Source organism: Ornithorhynchus anatinus, chromosome 2 (genome assembly GCF_004115215.2).
Source record: "Ornithorhynchus anatinus isolate Pmale09 chromosome 2, mOrnAna1.pri.v4, whole genome shotgun sequence".
NCBI classification, from domain to species: Eukaryota; Metazoa; Chordata; class Mammalia; order Monotremata; family Ornithorhynchidae; genus Ornithorhynchus; species Ornithorhynchus anatinus.
In genome coordinates this window covers 150,896,902-150,915,157 of record NC_041729.1, presented here as the reverse complement: position 1 = coordinate 150,915,157, position 18,256 = coordinate 150,896,902, and the positions used below count along the sequence as shown (strand labels likewise).

At 46.0% G+C, this 18,256-nt stretch overlaps 2 protein-coding genes across 8 annotated transcripts in view; one reads left to right on the top strand and one right to left on the bottom strand.

Moving 5' to 3' along the window:
* The window catches only part of PPHLN1 (periphilin 1), a 145,111-nt gene extending 144,135 nt beyond the window's left edge, over nucleotides 1-976 (bottom strand). For 2 of the 3 annotated variants that reach the window (XM_029054673.2, XM_029054667.2), the window contains exon 1: nucleotides 824-971. The gene's annotated coding sequence lies outside the window, so the exon portion shown is untranslated. Of the gene's footprint in view, nucleotides 1-823 lie in introns of all 3 variants that reach the window. The other variant, XR_003755904.2, reaches the window with a different exon arrangement.
* A 164-nt stretch (nucleotides 977-1,140) lies between these two features.
* On the top strand, nucleotides 1,141-18,034 carry ZCRB1 (zinc finger CCHC-type and RNA binding motif containing 1). 5 transcript variants are annotated; one of them, XM_029058397.2, is made up of 10 exons: nucleotides 1,141-1,220; nucleotides 6,389-6,509; nucleotides 6,607-6,692; nucleotides 8,090-8,118; nucleotides 12,790-12,901; nucleotides 13,472-13,579; nucleotides 14,581-14,622; nucleotides 15,234-15,346; nucleotides 15,446-15,521; nucleotides 17,107-18,034. In XM_029058397.2, the coding sequence occupies exons 3-10, from the start codon at nucleotides 6,609-6,611 to the stop codon at nucleotides 17,236-17,238; spliced, it is 696 nt and encodes a 231-aa protein (XP_028914230.1). In that variant the 5' UTR covers nucleotides 1,141-1,220; nucleotides 6,389-6,509; nucleotides 6,607-6,608; the 3' UTR covers nucleotides 17,239-18,034. The 5 variants fall into 5 exon arrangements, with proteins under 5 accessions (XP_028914230.1, XP_039767166.1, XP_039767167.1 ...); XM_039911232.1 differs by having other exon boundaries at nucleotides 6,389-6,520; XM_039911233.1 differs by lacking the exon at nucleotides 6,389-6,509.
* The last annotated feature ends 222 nt before the right edge of the window (nucleotides 18,035-18,256 follow it).

The window sequence follows — 18,256 nt, the reverse complement described above, 5'->3', positions numbered from 1 at the left end:
ATTCGAACCCACGACCTCTGACTCCCAAGCCCGGGCTCTTTCCGCTGAGCCACGCAGTGCTGTCCTAAGCGCTCGGGCCAAGACATTTAAAAGAGCCAAGCCCTGTCCTAAGCGCTGGGGCGAGGACGTTGTAAGGAGCAACCAAGCCCTGTCCTAAGCGCTCGGGCCAAGACATTCTAATAAGCTGCTAAACCCTGTCCTGAGCGCTCGGGCGAGGGCATGCTAAAATAATAATGTTGGTATTTGTTAAGCGCTTACTATGTGCCAAGCACTGTTCTAAGCGCTGGGGTAGACACGGGGGGAATCAGGTTGTCCCACGTGGGGCTCCCAGTCTTCATCCCCATTTTACAGATGAGGGAACTGAGGCCCAGAGAAGTGAAGTGACTCGCCCAGAGTCACCCAGCCGACAAGTGGCAGAGCTGGGATTCGAACTCAGGAGCCCTGACTCCAAAGCCCGGGCTCTTTCCACTGAGCCACGCTGCTTCTCTAACGCCAAGCCCTGTCCCAAACACCCATTAGACTATAATCCCGTCATTGGGCAGGGCCTGTCTCTGTTACCGACTTGTCCATTCCCCGCGCCTAGTCCGGTGCTCTGCCCATAGTGAGCGCTCAATCAATACGACTGAATGAATGAGAAGCCGCCAAGCCCCGTCCTGAGCGCTCGGGGAGGGCGTACTGAGAAGCCGCTAGGCCCTGCCCTAAGCGGTGGGGCGAGGACACCGTGGTAGGCCAAGGCTTGCCTGGGTTGCCCGATTTCCCGCCCGGTTTCCCGCCCGGCCCGGGCTCCGGGTGCCGACGGCAACGCGGCAACGCGGCAACGCACCTCTGCCTCTTCCCGGTGCCCCGGCGATGGCGGCGATGGCGCTGGCGGGGCCGGACGGGACACGGGACACGGGAGACGGGACACGGGAGACGGGACACGGGACACGGGACACGGGAGACTGCCTCGGCCCCGGCCGCCACCACCGCCCCCCTCAGGCCGGGCCAACGGCCGCCCCGCAACCCCCAACCGACAGCCACAACGGCCGCTTCCGGCGCGCCGCCTCACGTCACCGGAAGCCCGCCCGCCTCGGCCAATGGGCGGCCCCGACGTCATCGACCCTGCGACCGCGGCCCACCGCCGCCTCCCCCGCCCTCCGCCTCCCCCCTCCGCCGCCGCCCGATGGGGGCTCGCGGGCGGAGAAGGCGCCGCTGAGCCTCCGGAGGACCCGACGCCGCAGGTAACACCCCCCCCCCGTCCTCCTCACCTCACAGAGAAATCCTAATCCTAATAATACTGGTTTTTGTTAAGCGCTTCCTCCGTGCAGAGCGCTGTTCTGAGCGCTGGGACAGATCCAGGGTCAATCAGGCGGTCCCACGTGGGGCTCACGGGCTTCATCCCCATTTTGCAGATGAGGGCCCTGAGGCCCAGAGAAGTGAAGTGACTTGTCCCAAGATCACATGGCAAACAATAATAATAGTAAGGTTGGTATTTGTTAAGCGCTTCCTCTGGGCAGAGCACTGTCCTAAGCGCTGGGGGAGATCCAGGGTCATCGGGTGGTCCCACGTGGGGCTCACAGGCTTCATCCCCATTTGACAGATGAGGGCCCTGAGGCCCAGAGAAGTGAAGTGACTGGCCCACAGTCACACAGTTGACAAGGGGCAGAGCCGGGATTCGAACCCACGACCTCCGACTCCCAAGCCCGGGCTGGGAGGCATAAATCCAAGTCATGAATATATCACCGGGGTTGTCTCTTCAGCGCTTGCTAGGTGCCAAACACTGCTCTAAGCGCTGGGGGGCGGATAGAAGGTGATGAGGTTGACCCACGTGGGGCTCACAGGCTTCATCCCCATTTGACAGAAGAGGGAACTGAGGCCCAGAGAATGATGATAATGGCGGTGGTGTCTGTTAAGCGCCTACTAGGTGCCAAGCACTGTTCTAAGCGCTGGGGGAAAGGGGAGTACAGTGATGATGATGGTCTTTGTTAAGCGCTTCCTAGGTGCTAAACGCTGGGGGGATAGAAGGTGATGAGGTTGACCCACGTGGGGCTCACAGTCTTCATCCCCATTGGACAGAGGAGGAAACTGAGGCCCAGAGAATGATGATAATGATGGTATCTGTTAAGCGCCTACTGGGTGCCAAGCACTGTTCTAAGCGCTGGGGGGAAGGGGGTGCAAAGTTGATGATGGTCTTTGTTCAGAACTTACTAGGTACCAAGCACTGTTCTAAGCGCAGGGGAGGATAGAAAGTCATCGGGTTGTCCCACGTGGGGCTCACCGTCTTCATCCCCATTTGACAGAGGAGGGAACTGACAGTAATAATAATAATGTGGGTATTTGTTAAGCACTTATAAGGCAATAAGCACTTATTGCCAAGCACTTCTATAAGCGCTGGGGTGGGTAGAAGGTGATGAGGTTGTCCCACGTGGGGCTCACGGTCTTCATCCCCGTTTTACAGAGGAGGGAACTGAGGCCCAGAGAAAGATACTAATAACGGTAATGGCGATATTTGTTAAGCACTTACCAAAGAACAATAATGGTGGTATTTGTTAAGCGCTTATTAGGTGCCAAGCACTGTTGTTAGCGCTGGGGAAGATGCAGAGTGATCGGGTTGGCCTACGTGGGGCTCACAGTCTTCATCCCCGTTTTACAGATGAGGTGACTGAGGCCCAGAGAATAATTCATTCATTCATTCAATAGTATTTATTGAGCGCTTACTATATGCAGAGCACTGTGCTAAGCGCTTGGAATGGACAAATCGGCAACAGACAGAGACAATCCCTGCCCACTGACGGGCTTACAATGTAATCGGGGGAGACAGGCAGACAAGAACAATGGCAGTAAATAGAGTCAAGGGGAAGAACATCTCATAAAAACAATGGCAAATAAATAGAATCAGGGTGATGTACATCTCATTAAACAAAATAAATAGGGTAATAATAACAATGGCATTTGTTAAGCGCTTACCGTGTGCAAAGCGCTGATCTAAGCTCCGGGGAGGATGCGAGGTGATGAGGTTGTCCCACATGGGGCTCCCAGTCTTCATCCCCGTTTTACAGATGAGGGAACTGAGGCCCAGAGAAACTAATGGTGGTATTTGCTAAGCGCTGGCTAGGTGCCAAGTGCTGTTCTAAGCGCTGGAGAGGATAGAAGGGGATCAGGTTGTCCCACATGGGGCTCATGGTCTTCATCCCCGTTTTCCAGGTGGGGTAATTATAATAGTCGTTCACTCCGTCAGATTTATTGAGCACCTAGGGTGTGCAGAGCACTGGACTCAGCGCTTGGGAGAGGAAGGTTCAGCCACAAATAGGGACCATCCCCGCCCACAACGGGCTCATGGGCGAGAAGGGGAGAACTAACTCTCTTCCCCTCTTCACAGCCCTACTGAGAGCTCACCTCAGGGCCAGAGGGAAAGGGAGGGACGGCTCAGTCTGGGAAGGCCTCCTTTTCATTCTTTCATTCATTCAATAGTATTTATTGAGCGCTTACTCTGTGCAGAGCACTGTACTAAGCACTTGGAATGGACAATTCGGCAACAAGTAGAGACAGTCCCTGCCCAATGACGGGCTCACAGTCTAATCGGGGGAGACAGATGGACAAAAAGAAGACAGTATAATCACGATAAATAGAATCAAGGCAATGGACACCTCATTAACAAAATAAATAGGGTAATAAAAATATATACAAATGAGCACAGTGCTGAGGGGAGGAGCAAGGGGAAAGGGGGCTTAGCTGAGGGGAGGTGAAGGGGGAAAGGGGGAGGGAGCAGAGGGAAAAGGGGTAGTGACTTGCCCAAAGTCACACAGCTGACAAGTGGCGGAGTCGGGATTAGAACTCACGACCTCTGACTCCCAGACTCGGGCTCTTTTCCACTAAGCCACCCTGCTTTTCTACACTGGAGTAGATGCACGTGGATCCGCTCATCTGCTGCGTGACCTTGGGCAAATCAGTTCACTTCCCTGTGCCTCAGTTACCTCACCTGTAAAATGGGGGTTAAGACTGTGAGCCCCGTGTGCGACAGGTACTGCGCCCAACCTCTGTCACGTACCTACCCCAGCGCTTAGTACGGTGCTTGGCATTTAGTAAGCGCTCAGTAAATATCATAAAAATAGTGGATTTATTATGGCTTACTCTAGACTGAAAGCTTGCTTTGGGCAGGGAATGTGCGTGCTATTTCTCTTGTGGTGTTCTCTCCCAACTACTGATTGATTTGTTATGTCCTTACTACCCGTCAAGCGCTGCTGTAGGTGCTGGGGTAGATATAGAATTAGAGCGGACATGGTCCCTCTCCCACATGGGGCTCCCGGTCTGAAGTAGGAGGAAGGACGGATATTGACTCCCCCCTTTATAGATGAAGAAACTGAGGTAGAGTAAGTCACTTGTCCTCGATCACACAAAAGGCACGTGGCGTAGATGGGATGGGAACCCGAGTTTCCTGACTCCCAGCCTTGGGCTCTTCCCAGCTCCACCACTTCCCTGCTGGGTGACCCTGGGCAAGTCACTTAACCTTCTTCTGTGGCATTTCCCTCATCTGCAGAATGGGGATTCAATTTGTCTTTTCTCTCTCTTACTTAGATTGTGAGTCCCATGTGGGACCCGATTATCTTTTATCTATTCCGGCACTTAATTCAGTACTTGGGACATAGTAAGCCCTCGGCAGTTGCCACGGTAATCACCCACCGAGCCTAACTGCAAAATAGTTGGCACTAAATGGAATGGTTAAGAGCAATTAGTAGAAATAACACAAAGAGGTTCCGGGTCTGCACTGTTACATCTTTATTGCTCCTCCCCCTCTCCCTTCCCCTCCCCTCAGCACTGTGCTCATTTGTATATATTTTTATTACCCTATTTAATTTGTTAATGAGGAGTACATCCCCTTGATTCTATTTATTGCTATTAGGTTGTCTTGTTTTGGTCTGTCTCCCCCATTTAGACTGTGAGCCCGTCAATGGGCAGGGATTGTCTCTATCCGTTGCCGAATTGTACATTCCAAGCGCTCGGTACAGTGCTCTGCACATAGTAAGCGCTCAATAAATACTATTGAATGAATGAATTAATTAATTTTTACTTCGCTGCAGCGTAGTTTGGCTTAGACCAGAACTCGCGGGGTGATTGCATGCCTGTTTACCATCTGAAAGAAAATTGCTAATGTGTGAAAATGCTTTTAAAGGTCATGAACATATTTTTAAAACGCTTGTGTAAGGTAAAGGTTGTTCTGATAATAGTCCAGATTGAAAACGTGAAGAAATTTTAGTGACTTATAAAGAGCGAAATGAAGGTTGCACAACCTCATTTTGTAACTCCTCCCCCAACCTCAAAGAGCAAACTAAAAGCGATAAAAGAAAAATTAGTTATAAAATGTGATCAAATGCTTACAAAATATATCAGACAAGATTTAAGAACATGCAAGCTCTGCTGACCAAATTCTAGGTTGCCGTTGAGTCTCCAGCAATCTTCATGCATTGAATTCCGATTCCCAAAGAGGATAGTTGGTTTTCTAAAAGGTCTAAATCAATGTCCTAGTGCTGCCCGAAGAAGCAAGAAACTGCAGCATAAACAAGCCTTAAAACGTCTATTAGAGGGGTTTTTTTCTTTAAAACTTAAGCAACAAAGAGAAAACATGAGCACTTTCAGTTTCTTCATTTACTGTCTTGATGTTGGAGTCTTCTTTCAATTGTATTTGTTGAGCACTTACTATGTGCAGAGCATTGTACTAAGTGCTTGAAATGTGCAATTCGGCAACAGATGGAGGCAATCCCTGCCCAACGACGGGCCCACAGTCTAAACGTCTGTAAAGTACAAATGGAAATCCTGAAACTTCAGGGCCAAGAACCTGCATGAAGGAGTTGATTCTAGTGGTAGTGATTTCACAGTGTTCCCACTGAGTCACAGAGTGCAGTGAACTGGTAGGTGGGCAGAGCACACTGCAAAGTGCACAGGAAGATTTTCAAGGGGCAGATTCCATTTAAGAACGAAATGGCCAGAGGATAGCAGTGGTTCTTTTATGCTACTCACCTTAGCCAGCTATTTTTCTAGTTTGTTGCTGGTTGTGTCCATCTCACAGAACGCCCTAGTGTTTTCTGGGCAGAAATGTCCACTGCCTAATGACAAAGCCCCACCAAGCAGAATCCAGGCAATCAGTCGAATTTATTGAGTGTTTGCTGTGTGCAGAGCATCATACTAACCGTTTGAAAGAGTATAATCCAGACTTGATAGGCGCACTCCCTGCTCACAAGGAGCTCACAGTGGGGAGAGGGAGACAAATTTTAAGATAAATTCTGGATCTGGACGTGTGCTGAGGTGCCCGGCGGGGGGGGGGGGGGGGGGGGCGCGTGATGAATCAGATCCAAGTGCAAGTCCAGATCTCCTGATATCTAAAACAGTGCTCTTTACACTGGACTTGTTGTAGGAGTTGTTTAATGAAGCAATGAAACCGTTCCTGAAAACCTTTGACTACGTCGTGGACTTTGGCGGATGAGACTTCCCTCTCCTATCTATAGAGTCTGAACTATTAAAAATTAAGAAGCGAGGTAACAGATGGGTCTGTTTCTCTGCTTTCATTTCTCACTGAAAAACATTTTATTTAATTAAAGGCTCCAAAATAATTGGTTTTTCTTTCTGTCCCAGAAATGAGTGGTGGATTGGCACCAAGTAAAAGCACCGTGTACGTTTCCAACTTGCCCTTCTCGCTGACAAACAATGACTTATATAGGGTAAGCAATTTATACCAGAGCTACCTATAGTTGCAATATTCCAATTTACATAGCAGTTCATTTCTCTAAAAAAAAAAAGTGGTTGGCTTTATATATTTCACGTAGATGTAAAGTACTTACATAGTCAGTATCTTGCAGAATTGTAGTCCAAAGGATCACTACAGGTGGTGTGAGCCCAAGAAATAGATTTTAAAACTACCTAAAATGTAGACCGTAGATTCCCCATTCGCTCCTTGGCTGTGGTAGAAATCAGGCATCGACACTCTCCTCCGATACTGACGGTGGCTAAATTGAACACGAAGATGGGAAAGAAGCGGCTTCCAGATGGGGCTCTGTCTCTGTCACACGGTACTGCTCTCTGACAGAGGGCCGGGGAGAGCCGCCGAGAGGTGGTGGTCTTTCCTCCATCATGGACTAGAGTGCTCATTTAGCTGCTTTCTTGGGCCAGGAGTATCATGAGCCTTCACTTTGGAAGCGAGCAAATAGAGGGTGATGAATGTAGATTTTCCGGGCCCTTTTTTCCCCCTTTTTCCTTCGTACTTAGAACGGAGTGCCTGGCGTGTACTGAAAAGAACCTGCACGACTCAAATCTGTTTTCACAGGAAGAAAGACGGCCTCTTCCAATATAAAAATAGTTGGGTTTCTGCTGCCGCTGTGGGCAAATATTAGACAGTCCAATAGAAGCTCAAATATATCACAAAGAGATTGTTTTGACGTTGATGCCGGTTTTCTGACCATCCCAGGTTCCCCGCTAGGATTTTAGGAATTGCTTTATAAGAAGCTATCATAATTTTACCTATGGAAAGCAACCTCGCAGAGATTGCCGTCTTAAATACTTTGAATTCCTTCCATGATGATATGTGTATTTCAAGCAAGCGAGCCCAGAATATAAGGTTTCTGCCTTCCTGATTTTCCTATCCATAACCTAAAGACTTGGCCCAGTTTCATTCGTCGAGCAAACTCTGCGGACACCGTGAGGAATTAGTCCAGTTATCGGGATTACGGTGTCTGAGGGTCTTTCGGGGTGCCCACCTTCCCAGGGGATGATTTTAATTGGTGGGGAGGAAATTTCATCAACAACCAGTTCAGACTGGCACAGCATTAGCCATTAGCCATCCTGCCCCCGTCTCGGAAGCCAGAGCCTTGCCAGCCCAACCCATCCTCCCATCTGTACCATTCATTCTTTAGAATGGAGTTAATGACCTGATTTTACCCTGCCACTTGGCAGCGACCAAGCTACCCAATATCTCCAGCCAGCCAAGACTGGTTCAGGATAGTCCTTTATGAAATACGTAAAAAGTAGTCCGACTGATTGTTTTCCTAAAGATTGTCTTTGTGTGCTGCTGTATAATTTTAGAATAAATCCCTGACTCTGATTTGGATGGTCTTTGTTCCAGATATTCTCCAAGTATGGAAAAGTTGTGAAGTGAGTATCAAAAGCATCTTTCGAATTATCCAATTTATTTTCTCTGTCAGAGATTTTAGGCTTGCTGTGAGACGGGTTTGTTGCATTGAATATTTTGAGTGCACTTTCCAGAAATTTATGGATTTAGGAAATGCTATGTTATAAGTTTTATTTTTGTGAAGAGCTGGTTACTCGCGTTGCACTTGCTGTAAAAATCTACCTGCAGACCCACCTCTATCCTGTGTTGGACTGGGTTTAAGGCAGTAACAGTGACAGCATCCACTTGGTTTGGAGCTCTGTACTAGACCCTTGGGAAGAGAAGAATAAAGTAGTAACACCTTCCCTGCCCACAAGGAGCTTACATTCAAACACGGGCAGACAAACAAAAGTATTTACAATTAGAATGGTCAAAATAAATCGTTGAGGGGACACATATACACACAAGTCCTAGGGAGTGGGTAAATAAGTTCGTGAGTGCTAGTAATCAGAAGACGAAGCAGCTTGGCTTAGTGGATAGAGCAGGGGCCTGGAAATCAGAAGGTCGTGTCTTCTACTCCCGACTCTGCCACTTGTCTGCTTTGTGACCATGGGCAAGTCACTTCTCTGTGCCTCAGTTCCCTCATCTGTAGAATAATGGGGATTGAGACTGTGAGTCCCACCGTGGGACGGGGTCTTTGTCCAACCCCATTTGCTTGCGTCCACCCCAGCACTTCTTACAGTGCCTTGCACATAGCGAGCGCTTAACAAATACCACAATTCTTATTATACCAGAACACAGTCTTGTCCTATGCCGTCGAATCGTCTCCTACCCATAGTGATGCCATGGGCACGTCTCTCCCAGAATTCCCCACCTCCATCTGCAGTCGATCTGGCAGCGTAGCCATAAGGTTTTCTTGGTAAAAATCCAAAAGGGGTTTTGGATCTCTATGCAGATGACACACAGATCTGCATCTCTGCCCCTGTCCTCTCCCCCTCCCTTCAGGCTCGTATCTCCTCCTGCCTCCAGGACGTGTCCACCTGGATGTCTGCCTGCCACCAAAAACTCAACATGACTAAAACTGACCTCCTCATCTTCCCTCCCAAGCCCGGTCCTCTGCCTGACTTCCCTATCACAGTGGGTGGTATGACCATCCTTCCCGTCTCTCGGGCCCGCAACCTCGGTGTCATCTTTGACTCGGCTCTCCATTCACCCCACACATCTGATCCGTTACCAAGACCTGCCGGTCTCACCTTTATAATATCGCCAAGATCCGCCCTTTCCTCTCCACCCAAATGGCTGCCTTATTGCTACGGGCTCTCGTAATATCCCGGCTAGACTACTGTGTCAGCCTTCTCTCTGATCTCCCTTCCTCCTCTCTCGCCCCGCTCCAGTCTGTTCTTCACTCCGCCGCCCGGCTCATCTTCCTCTAGAAACACTCTGGGCATGTCACTCCCCTTCTTAAAAACCTCCAGTGGTAGCCTATCGACCTCAACACAAAACAAAAACTCCTCACTCTAGGCTTCAAGGCTCTCCATCCCCTTGCCCCTTCCTACCTCTCCTCCCTTCTCTCTTTCTACTGCCCACCCCGCACGCTCCTCTCCTCTGCCGCCCACCTCCTCACCGTCCCCCGTTCTCTTCTATCCTACCGTCAACCCCTTGGCCACGTCCTCCCGCTGTCCTGGAATGCCCTCCCTCCTCACCTCCACCAAACTAATTCTCTTCCCCTCTTGAAAACCCTCCTTAAAGCTCACCTCCTCTAAGAGGCCTTCCCAAACTGAGCTCCCTTTTCCCTCTGCTGCCTCTACCCCCCCCTTCACCTCTCCGCAGTTAAACTCTCTTCTCCCCGCTTTCCCTCTGCTCCTCCCCCTCTCCCGTCCCATTCCCTCAGCACTGTACTCGTCCGCGCAATTGTATATATCTTCATCACTCTATTTTATTTAATGAGATGTACATCACCCTGATTCTATTTATTTGCTTTTGTTTTAATGAGATGTTCTTCCCCTCGACTCTATTTATTGCCATTGTTCTTGTCCGTCCGTCTCCCCCGATTAGACTGTAAGCCCGTCAGAGGGCAGGGACTGTCTCTGTCTGTTGCTGATTTGTACATTCCAAGCGCTTAGTACAGTGCTCTGCACATAGTAAGCGCTCAATAAATACTACTGAATGAAAGATATCAGATTCTTATATATTCACGCCACTTACGAACATATCCGTAATGTATTCATTTATATTATCTATCAGTCAGTGGTATTTATTGAGCACTTACTGTGTGCAGAGCATTGTATTTGAGTATAACGAACACATTCCCCATCCACACGTCTGTCTCCCCTTCTAGCCTGTAAGCTCGTCGTGGGCGGGTGACGTGCCCACCAACTCTGTTGTATTCTACTCTCCCAAGTGTTTAACACACTGCTCTGCAGACATTAAGCACTCAATGAACACCACTGATTTATCCACAGGGAAAGGATTTCTTCTTTTGAAAATGGCATTAAATGAGGATTAGGATTTTGTTCCTGGCCAGGAGGGATGTGGACATGGGCCTGAAGCCCCTTCCTCCTGGAATCCTCTTTCTTCAGCCTTCCGCCTTTATTCTGAATAGAGCTGAGAGCAGGAGGAGCCAGTCGTGGGAAAGTAGCCATCAAAAGGCTGCCCCAGATCCTTGGCACTGTCTTCGGCTCACCTCTCTGTCAACCCACATGTTCAGTGACATCGAAACCTGTCAGCTCAACCTTCATAACGTTGCTAAAAACTGCCCTTTCCTCTCCACCCAAACTGCCGTTCCCCTAATCCGAGTACGTAGCCCATCGTGCCTGGACTACTGCATCAGCCTCCTTACTGCCTCCAGCCGCCTTTCCCACTACCCTCTGCTGCCCAGATGGTTTTTCTAAAACCCACATCCTCCCCCTTCATATACAACAGATCACCACTTTCCCCACCATCAAAGTCTAATTAAGGTCACATCTCCTCCAAGAGGCCTTCCCCAACTAAGCCCGCATTTCCCCTATGCCCTCTCCCTTCAGCTTTGCCCTTGATGTGGATTTGGGCCCTTTTCTCCCCCCACCTCACCCCTCTCAGCCCCACAACACTTATGTACCTATCCATAATTGATTTTAATGACTGTCTTCCCCTCTAGAATGTAAGCTCCTCGTGGGCAGAGGACCGTGTCTACCAACTCTTTATCGTACTCTCCCGAGTGCTTAGTGTCATGCTCTGCACACAGTAAGGGCTCAATAAATAGGACTGATTGATTAATTGACTCCCCTGTGCCAATTCACTCTCCTCGTCTTCCCCATTCCATTCACAGGCACACACTGGCTCGTCGACTCCTACCCTCAACATCACCCTCTCCGGCAAACTGGAGTCTCTCACACAACCAACTCCCGTCCCGTGGTCACGCCAGTAGTCCGACTTCCACGCTCCTTTGCCCCTCAACTGCACATTAGCGATATAAATCCAAGTGCCAGGCTGATTTGCCATTTCAAATTCATTCTTACCCGCTGAAACTCTGGCCCTTCTTTTCCAAAGCAACGCTACCATAACTCTCAACAACTCCCATGCTTGCAGCCCCCACATCCTGCCTCTGGCCTGGAAAGCCCTCCCTTTTCATATCCAACAATGACTCTCTCCACCTTCAAAACCTTATTGAAGGCACATCTAATCCAAGAGGTCTTCCCTGACTAAACCCTCATTTCCTCTTTTCACGCTCCCTTCTGTATCCCTCAGATTTGCTCCTTTTCTCCTATCCCTTAGCCCCATAGCACTGACATATCCATAATTTATATTAATGTATGTCTCCTCCTGTAGAAAGTGAGCTCATTATGGGCAGGGAATGTGTCTACCTACTCTACTGTATTCTCCCAAGCGCTTAGTACAATACTCTGCACACAGTAAGTGTTCAGTATGATTGATTATTACTAATAAGAATGGTAGCAGGGAGATGGGGCATAGGCTGACATTTGCTGGAGGAAGTTCTGAAGTGCAGAGAAGACTTTCTTAGTACACGTGAGACATGAGTGAATTTTAATGCAAAGGTGAAGGACTCAGAGACTGAAGAGGGCACCTGGAATTCCTTCCTTCCTATCACGCCCCTCCTACTCCCTCCCTTCATTGGTTAAATAAAAACCATCAAATGGGAACTTCCCAAAGTCCTACCATACTCATCACCTATTCATTGCTCCACATCCCCAAATCTTCTTTTTCCTCCTCTCTTAGCCACCTCTGAAGAGGTCGATTTAACAGATACATTCCCTGCCACAATGAGCTTACAGTCTAGAAGTTCCAGTAAGTATTTTGGGCCCAGAATTGCCTGAGTAATTTGATACTGGACACCTTGTAGGAGAAAGCATCTAATTTCTTTTCATGATTTGCAACTGGGAAAAGCAGAGTTTATCGTAAAAAATTACATTATCCCTTGGTATTTTCAATTTGAATCAGTAAATCAATCTACCTCAGGTTAGTTTGACTCCTTAGAAGCATAATTTGCTTTCAGATTTTATTTTCAATAATACATTTCTCGACTTCATCCTCTTTCATTTTCTATAACCACTTTAGGAATAGTTTCGGATTTGCCAGGTCCGTTAACAGATTTCCTTCTGATCATAAACCGTTTATGATTTAAATCCCCTTTACGTATTTTGTATGTTTTTCTTGGCACTCATTTGCCTGTTTGGTTTCTTGCTGACGTAATTTAGCAGAATGTGTGTTTATTTCAGAGTTACCATTATGAAGGACAAAGATACAAGGAAAAGTAAAGGGGTCGCATTTATTTTGTTCTTGGATAAAGAGTCAGCCCAAAACTGCTCCAGAACATTGAACAATAAACAGGTAAGCCAATCACTCGGGGTAAAAATTCCTCAACCCAGAAATTGGTGCAATAGTTGAAGGAGTCATTTGCTGTTAGGAGGTAGTGGGGAAAAAAAAACAAAACACTGGAGAGATGAACAGGTGCATAAAGTATCCTGCAGCTCTACAAACTGCAAATGGGAGCATACTTCATGCACAAGCAGAAGGCAGAGATCCCCATCTACAACGTGCCGGCACAACAAAGAAAGCATTCCTCTTCTGCTGCTGCACAAAATTGTAACAGGCAATGATAGTGTGTGTTATTTTCTGGGATTCTTGAAGTCACTCTGTGAAGACTCAACTAAATACTATTAGAGTACTAAATTCTAAATTTAGTACTAATTTAGTACTAATACTAAATTTAGTACTAATACTAAATTACTAAATTCTATTAGAGTATTTAGTTGAGTCTTCACAGAGCGTGAATCGCATTGCAAAGGGAACATTATTAAAGACCTGCCCTCAAGAAAGCTGCAAGTCTAGTAGGGACTCAGGTGGTATTTTTAGTCCTGAACTCAACATATCACGTTCGTTTCTTTCCCCTTGGTTTAGTTGTTCGGTCGAGTAATAAAAGCCAGCATCGCTATCGATAATGGAAGAGCTGCAGAGTTCATTCGAAGACGTAATTACTTTGATAAATCCAAATGCTACGAATGTGGGGTGAGTATGCTGAAACAAACTCATTTTCTTTCTCTTTTCCCATTTTTCACCGCCTTCTATTTTAGGCACTTAAAATTCTGATTTCCCAAAACTGCCAGAAGTTAAAATGGTACTTGAGCAATTCGGGCATATGCTTAACGGTTGAAAAGTAAATTAGTAAGTAATCCTAATGAGCGTGGCCTAGTGACAAGAGCACAGGCTCGGGAGTCATAGATAGTGGGTTCTAATCCCAGTCCTGCCACTCGTCTGCCGTGTGACCTTGGGCAAGTCACTTAACTCCTCTGTGGCTCAGTTAACCTCATCTGTAAAATGGAAGGAGATTAAGAGTGTGAGCCTCATATGGGGCAGAGGCTGTATCTATCCAGATTGCCTTATATCTACCCCAGTGCTTAGTGCTGAGCACAAAGTAAGCGCTTAAAAAATACCATAATAATTATTTTTATTAGTAGTAGAGCTCCAGTTTCCCTTTCACCTTAGTTTTTCATCCTGAGCAACGTGCCTTTGAAGGCATCAAGAGTGCTGTAATGCTGAATATGTCATTGACTAAAAGAATGGAGTCCTCTTCAGGGATATTATTATTACTGTTCGTTTAATCATGGGTTAAGTGACCCTCAAATCTGTATTCTAAGAATGAGGTGTAGCCCTGCTTGAGCGGTGATTTTTCATCACCATTAAATTGTTCCAGTTCAGACTTATGGAAATTTTTGAAAACTAACCAAAAGGCCAAGTGCAGAAATACATTCTACCATACTAAATTTGGAAAATCGTATTGAAGTATGAATTTAGATCATTACTTGAGAATTCACTTCAGTCACGTTTTAATAAGCTAAAGCACCAATTCTGCAGTTTTCCAGATTGCGGCTCATTATTCCTGTTTTTAAAATTTATTCTGGACCTGCATAACATAGTCTAAATTAGACTAGAAGAAAATTCAGAATGAGAAAGAGTTTTTAGTAGAGTTATCTTCCTTTCCCTTCTCCACACCCACCTGTTTCTTGCAGAAACTCTGGAATTTATCAGGATTAGTTCTACAACCTATTGTGGTATGTAAATATTGAAAATTATGCTATTTCTAATAATTATATGTATTAGTATACTTTAATAATAATAATAATAATGTTGGTATTTGTTAAGCGCTTACTATGTGCCGAGCACTGTTCTAAGCGCTGGGGTAGACATAGGGGAATCAGGTTGTCCCACGTGGGGCTCACAGTCTTAATCCCTATTTTACAGATGAGGGAACTGAGGCACAGAGAAGTTAAGTGACTTGCCCACAGTCACACAGCCGACAAGTGGCCGAGCTGGGATTCGAACTCATGAGCCCTGACTCCAAAGCCCATGCTCTTTCCACTGAGCCACGCTGCTTCTCTGCTTCTCTCTCAAGTATTAGTATACTTTAGAATGTTTAGGAGGAAAATAGGCTAATGGTGTACATTTCTTAATTCATAAAGTAATATTAAACTATATCTTTTCACTCAAAGACTGATAGGTGTACAACTTTTTATTGTAATCTTTTTTTTATTCGGAAACGTCACTGTAGCAGTTTCGTCTTACACTAATTCCTTGAATTATTTCAAAAGTTCTAATATTGTGATGCTTAAGAACAAGACAGATTTCTTCCAACCATATTTTTTCTTTATGGTTTTTAACTAAGGAAACAGGGCACTTAAGTTATGCTTGTCCCAAAAATATGCTCGGAGAACGCGAACCGCCGAAAAAGAGGGAAAAAAAGAAAAAAAAGAAAATAGTTGAGCCAGAGGAAGAAATGTACGTATATCTGCCTTTGTTTATTCACTTGAAATTGTACTGCTCCCATTTTCGTCTTCTACTTGCTTCATGTTTTGCATTATTTTTCATGTCTTCCAGTGAAGAAGTGGAAGAAAGTGAAGACGAAGGAGAAGACCCTACTCTTGATAGCCTCAGCCAGGCCATAGCTTTTCAGGTAGTGATTCATGAATAGACCCAATCAGTGGTATCTATTAATCGCCTACCGTGTGTAGACTGCTGCGCTAAGCGCCTGGGAGAGTACAGTACAACAGAGTTGTTAGATACGTCCCCTGCCCGCAACAAGCTTACAGTCTAGACTCCGGGTTACATCCGTAGAACCATATTCTGTGTGATTTGGGCAGTTTGCAATTGATTCCTGTCATTCAGTCTCTCCTCCATCTCACTCTGTGCTGATATTTCCTGCTTTTTTCCCTGATTGTTCGGGAAGGCAAGGGCACCTCTCATCATTGGTTTTCTCTCTCCTTCACTGAGGCTCCGTATATACCCTCCAGCAGTTCTTACTGGGAACTTATTGGGAAGCAGCGTGGCTCAGTGGAAAGAGCCTGGGCTTCGGAGTCAGAGATCATGAGTTCGACTCCCGGCTCTGCCACTTGTCAGCTGTGTGACCGTGGGCAAGTCACTTCACTTCTCTGTGCCTCAGTTACCTCATCTGTAAAATGGGGATTAACTGTGAGCCTCATGTGGGACAACCTGATGACCTTATATCCACCCCAGCGCTTAGAACAGTGCTCTGCACATAGTAAGCGCTTAACAAATACCAACATTATTATTCTTACCTCCCGAAGGGGAGTGACAACTGAGGGGCCGTAAGGTCCCCCAGAAACATCGCTTGTCCTTCTTGTGCCATCCCTCATTGTGGGCAGGAAACGTGCCTGTCATGATATATTCTCCCAAGCCTTTAGTACAGTGCTCTGCACCCAGTAAGTGCTTGGGAAATATCGATTGATTGGTCCACGTCCTATTAGCAAGTGATCTTTCTGTCGACTGCCCCATCTTGAAACTTTGAGACAAGGACAGTCCAACTGGCCGGTTGAACTGACTCATCAGCGCCCAGAAAGAACCATGTTCCCCCAGATACATGTTTTCAGGAAAAATCAAAGACTGTGAAACCTAGTTTTGGATTTGGTGCCATAAAACATTCCCAAGAGAAGTGGAAAAATCAAGATTCTGGGTGTGAGGAACTTTGGCTTTTTTGTAAGAAGCAGCATGGCTCAGTGGAAAGAGCACGGGCTTAGGAGTCAGAGGTCATGGGTTCTAATCCCGACTCTGCCACCTGTCAGTTGTTTGACTTTGGACAAGTCACTTAACTTCTCGGTGCCTCAGTTACCTCATCTGTAAAATGGGGATGAAGACTGTGAACCTCATGTGGGACAACCTGATTGCCCTGTATCTATCCCAGCGCTTAGAACAGTGCTCTGCACATAGTAAGCACCTAACAAACACCAGCATTATTATTATTATTGTAAAAATCAGTATTTTCAGGACTGTAGCTTGAGATTCATTAGGACACAAGTTAAATTCTTCCTAACTACTTGATGTAAAAGTAATTTTACTTCATCAGCTATCACCTTTATCAGCACTTGAGCGATTAGTACAGTGCTTTGCCCACAGTAAGCGCTCAATAAATACAGTTGAATGAATGAATGAATGAATGAATGAATGAATGAACAATATGTGGGGGATTCACTGCACCGGAAATAGTATCTAACACCCAGCATTTTCACTCTTCTCCGTTTCAGCAAGCTAAAGTGGAGGAAGAGCAGCAACAGTGGAAACCTACTTCAGGGGAACCTTCAACATCGGATGACTCGAGGCGGCCGCGGATAAAGAAAAGCGCATATTTCAGCGATGAGGAAGAACTTAGTGATTGAAGCTGGCGTGCCTCGCTTACCTTTTTTTTAAATACCATGAGGCTGCGGCACAGACTTTTCATTGGAACTTCAGACTGCCGCAGGGACTCACAGCCTGAAGAATGGAACGGAAGAGTTTAGGTAACGTTAAAAGTGAAGTAAAAATGTTAAGTGTAAAGAGAAATTTCATGGCAGTTCTATTGACTTATTACTCAAAACAAATTCATTTGTATTCAGGGATTACTGTGTGCTGAGCACTGTACAAGGCACTTGGAGGGTAAAATAAGTATAGAAGACACAGACTGCCCTTCAGGAGTTTACATTCTAAAAAGGTTCATTGAGCTGCCAAGTTCAGAAATGCACTTTTGAAGTTGATTACATTGGGGAAACAGATCTTTCATCGACTTGCAATAACTACATTATTTGGAAACATGCTCTTGGTTCAGGTTGCCTGGAGATCTTTGTTTTTAAAGATCAATGGACTTTTTTTGGTTCTTCAGTGTAATTTGTATTTTTAAGTGATTTTTATTTTAATAAATACTTGAAAATTAGCTCTGCCCAAGCCTTTAGTGCGGGGTATTTCATTCAGCTTAACTAGTTTTGCACCATTAAACCAAATTAGTCTTCTTACTTAATTTTTATAGTCCATCAGTAAATATGTTAGAAACTCTAAACTCTCAAGAGAGGTTTCTTCAAAACTTTCTCCACTCGGAAACACTTTCCTCATTCATACTTCTGTCTTCAGACAAAATCACAGGAAAGATTGTTGGTTTTTTTAATACAGCCATGTGATAAAATAAACATTCTTTCATCTCACTGTCTGCTTTTAATTTTCTTCTGTAACTAGGAAAATTCACTTACTTTTAGTATTTTGGGGATTTATCTTTAAATGATCAGGGATCATAGCCAGTTCCCAAACTTTTGATACACTTGCCTCCTGAAAATGCATTTTAAATGAAAATGTTGTAAGTGGGAACCAATTTTCTCACAGGGAACAACAGTATAGATAGGAGATTTATTCCTTAACTTAGGTCAGATA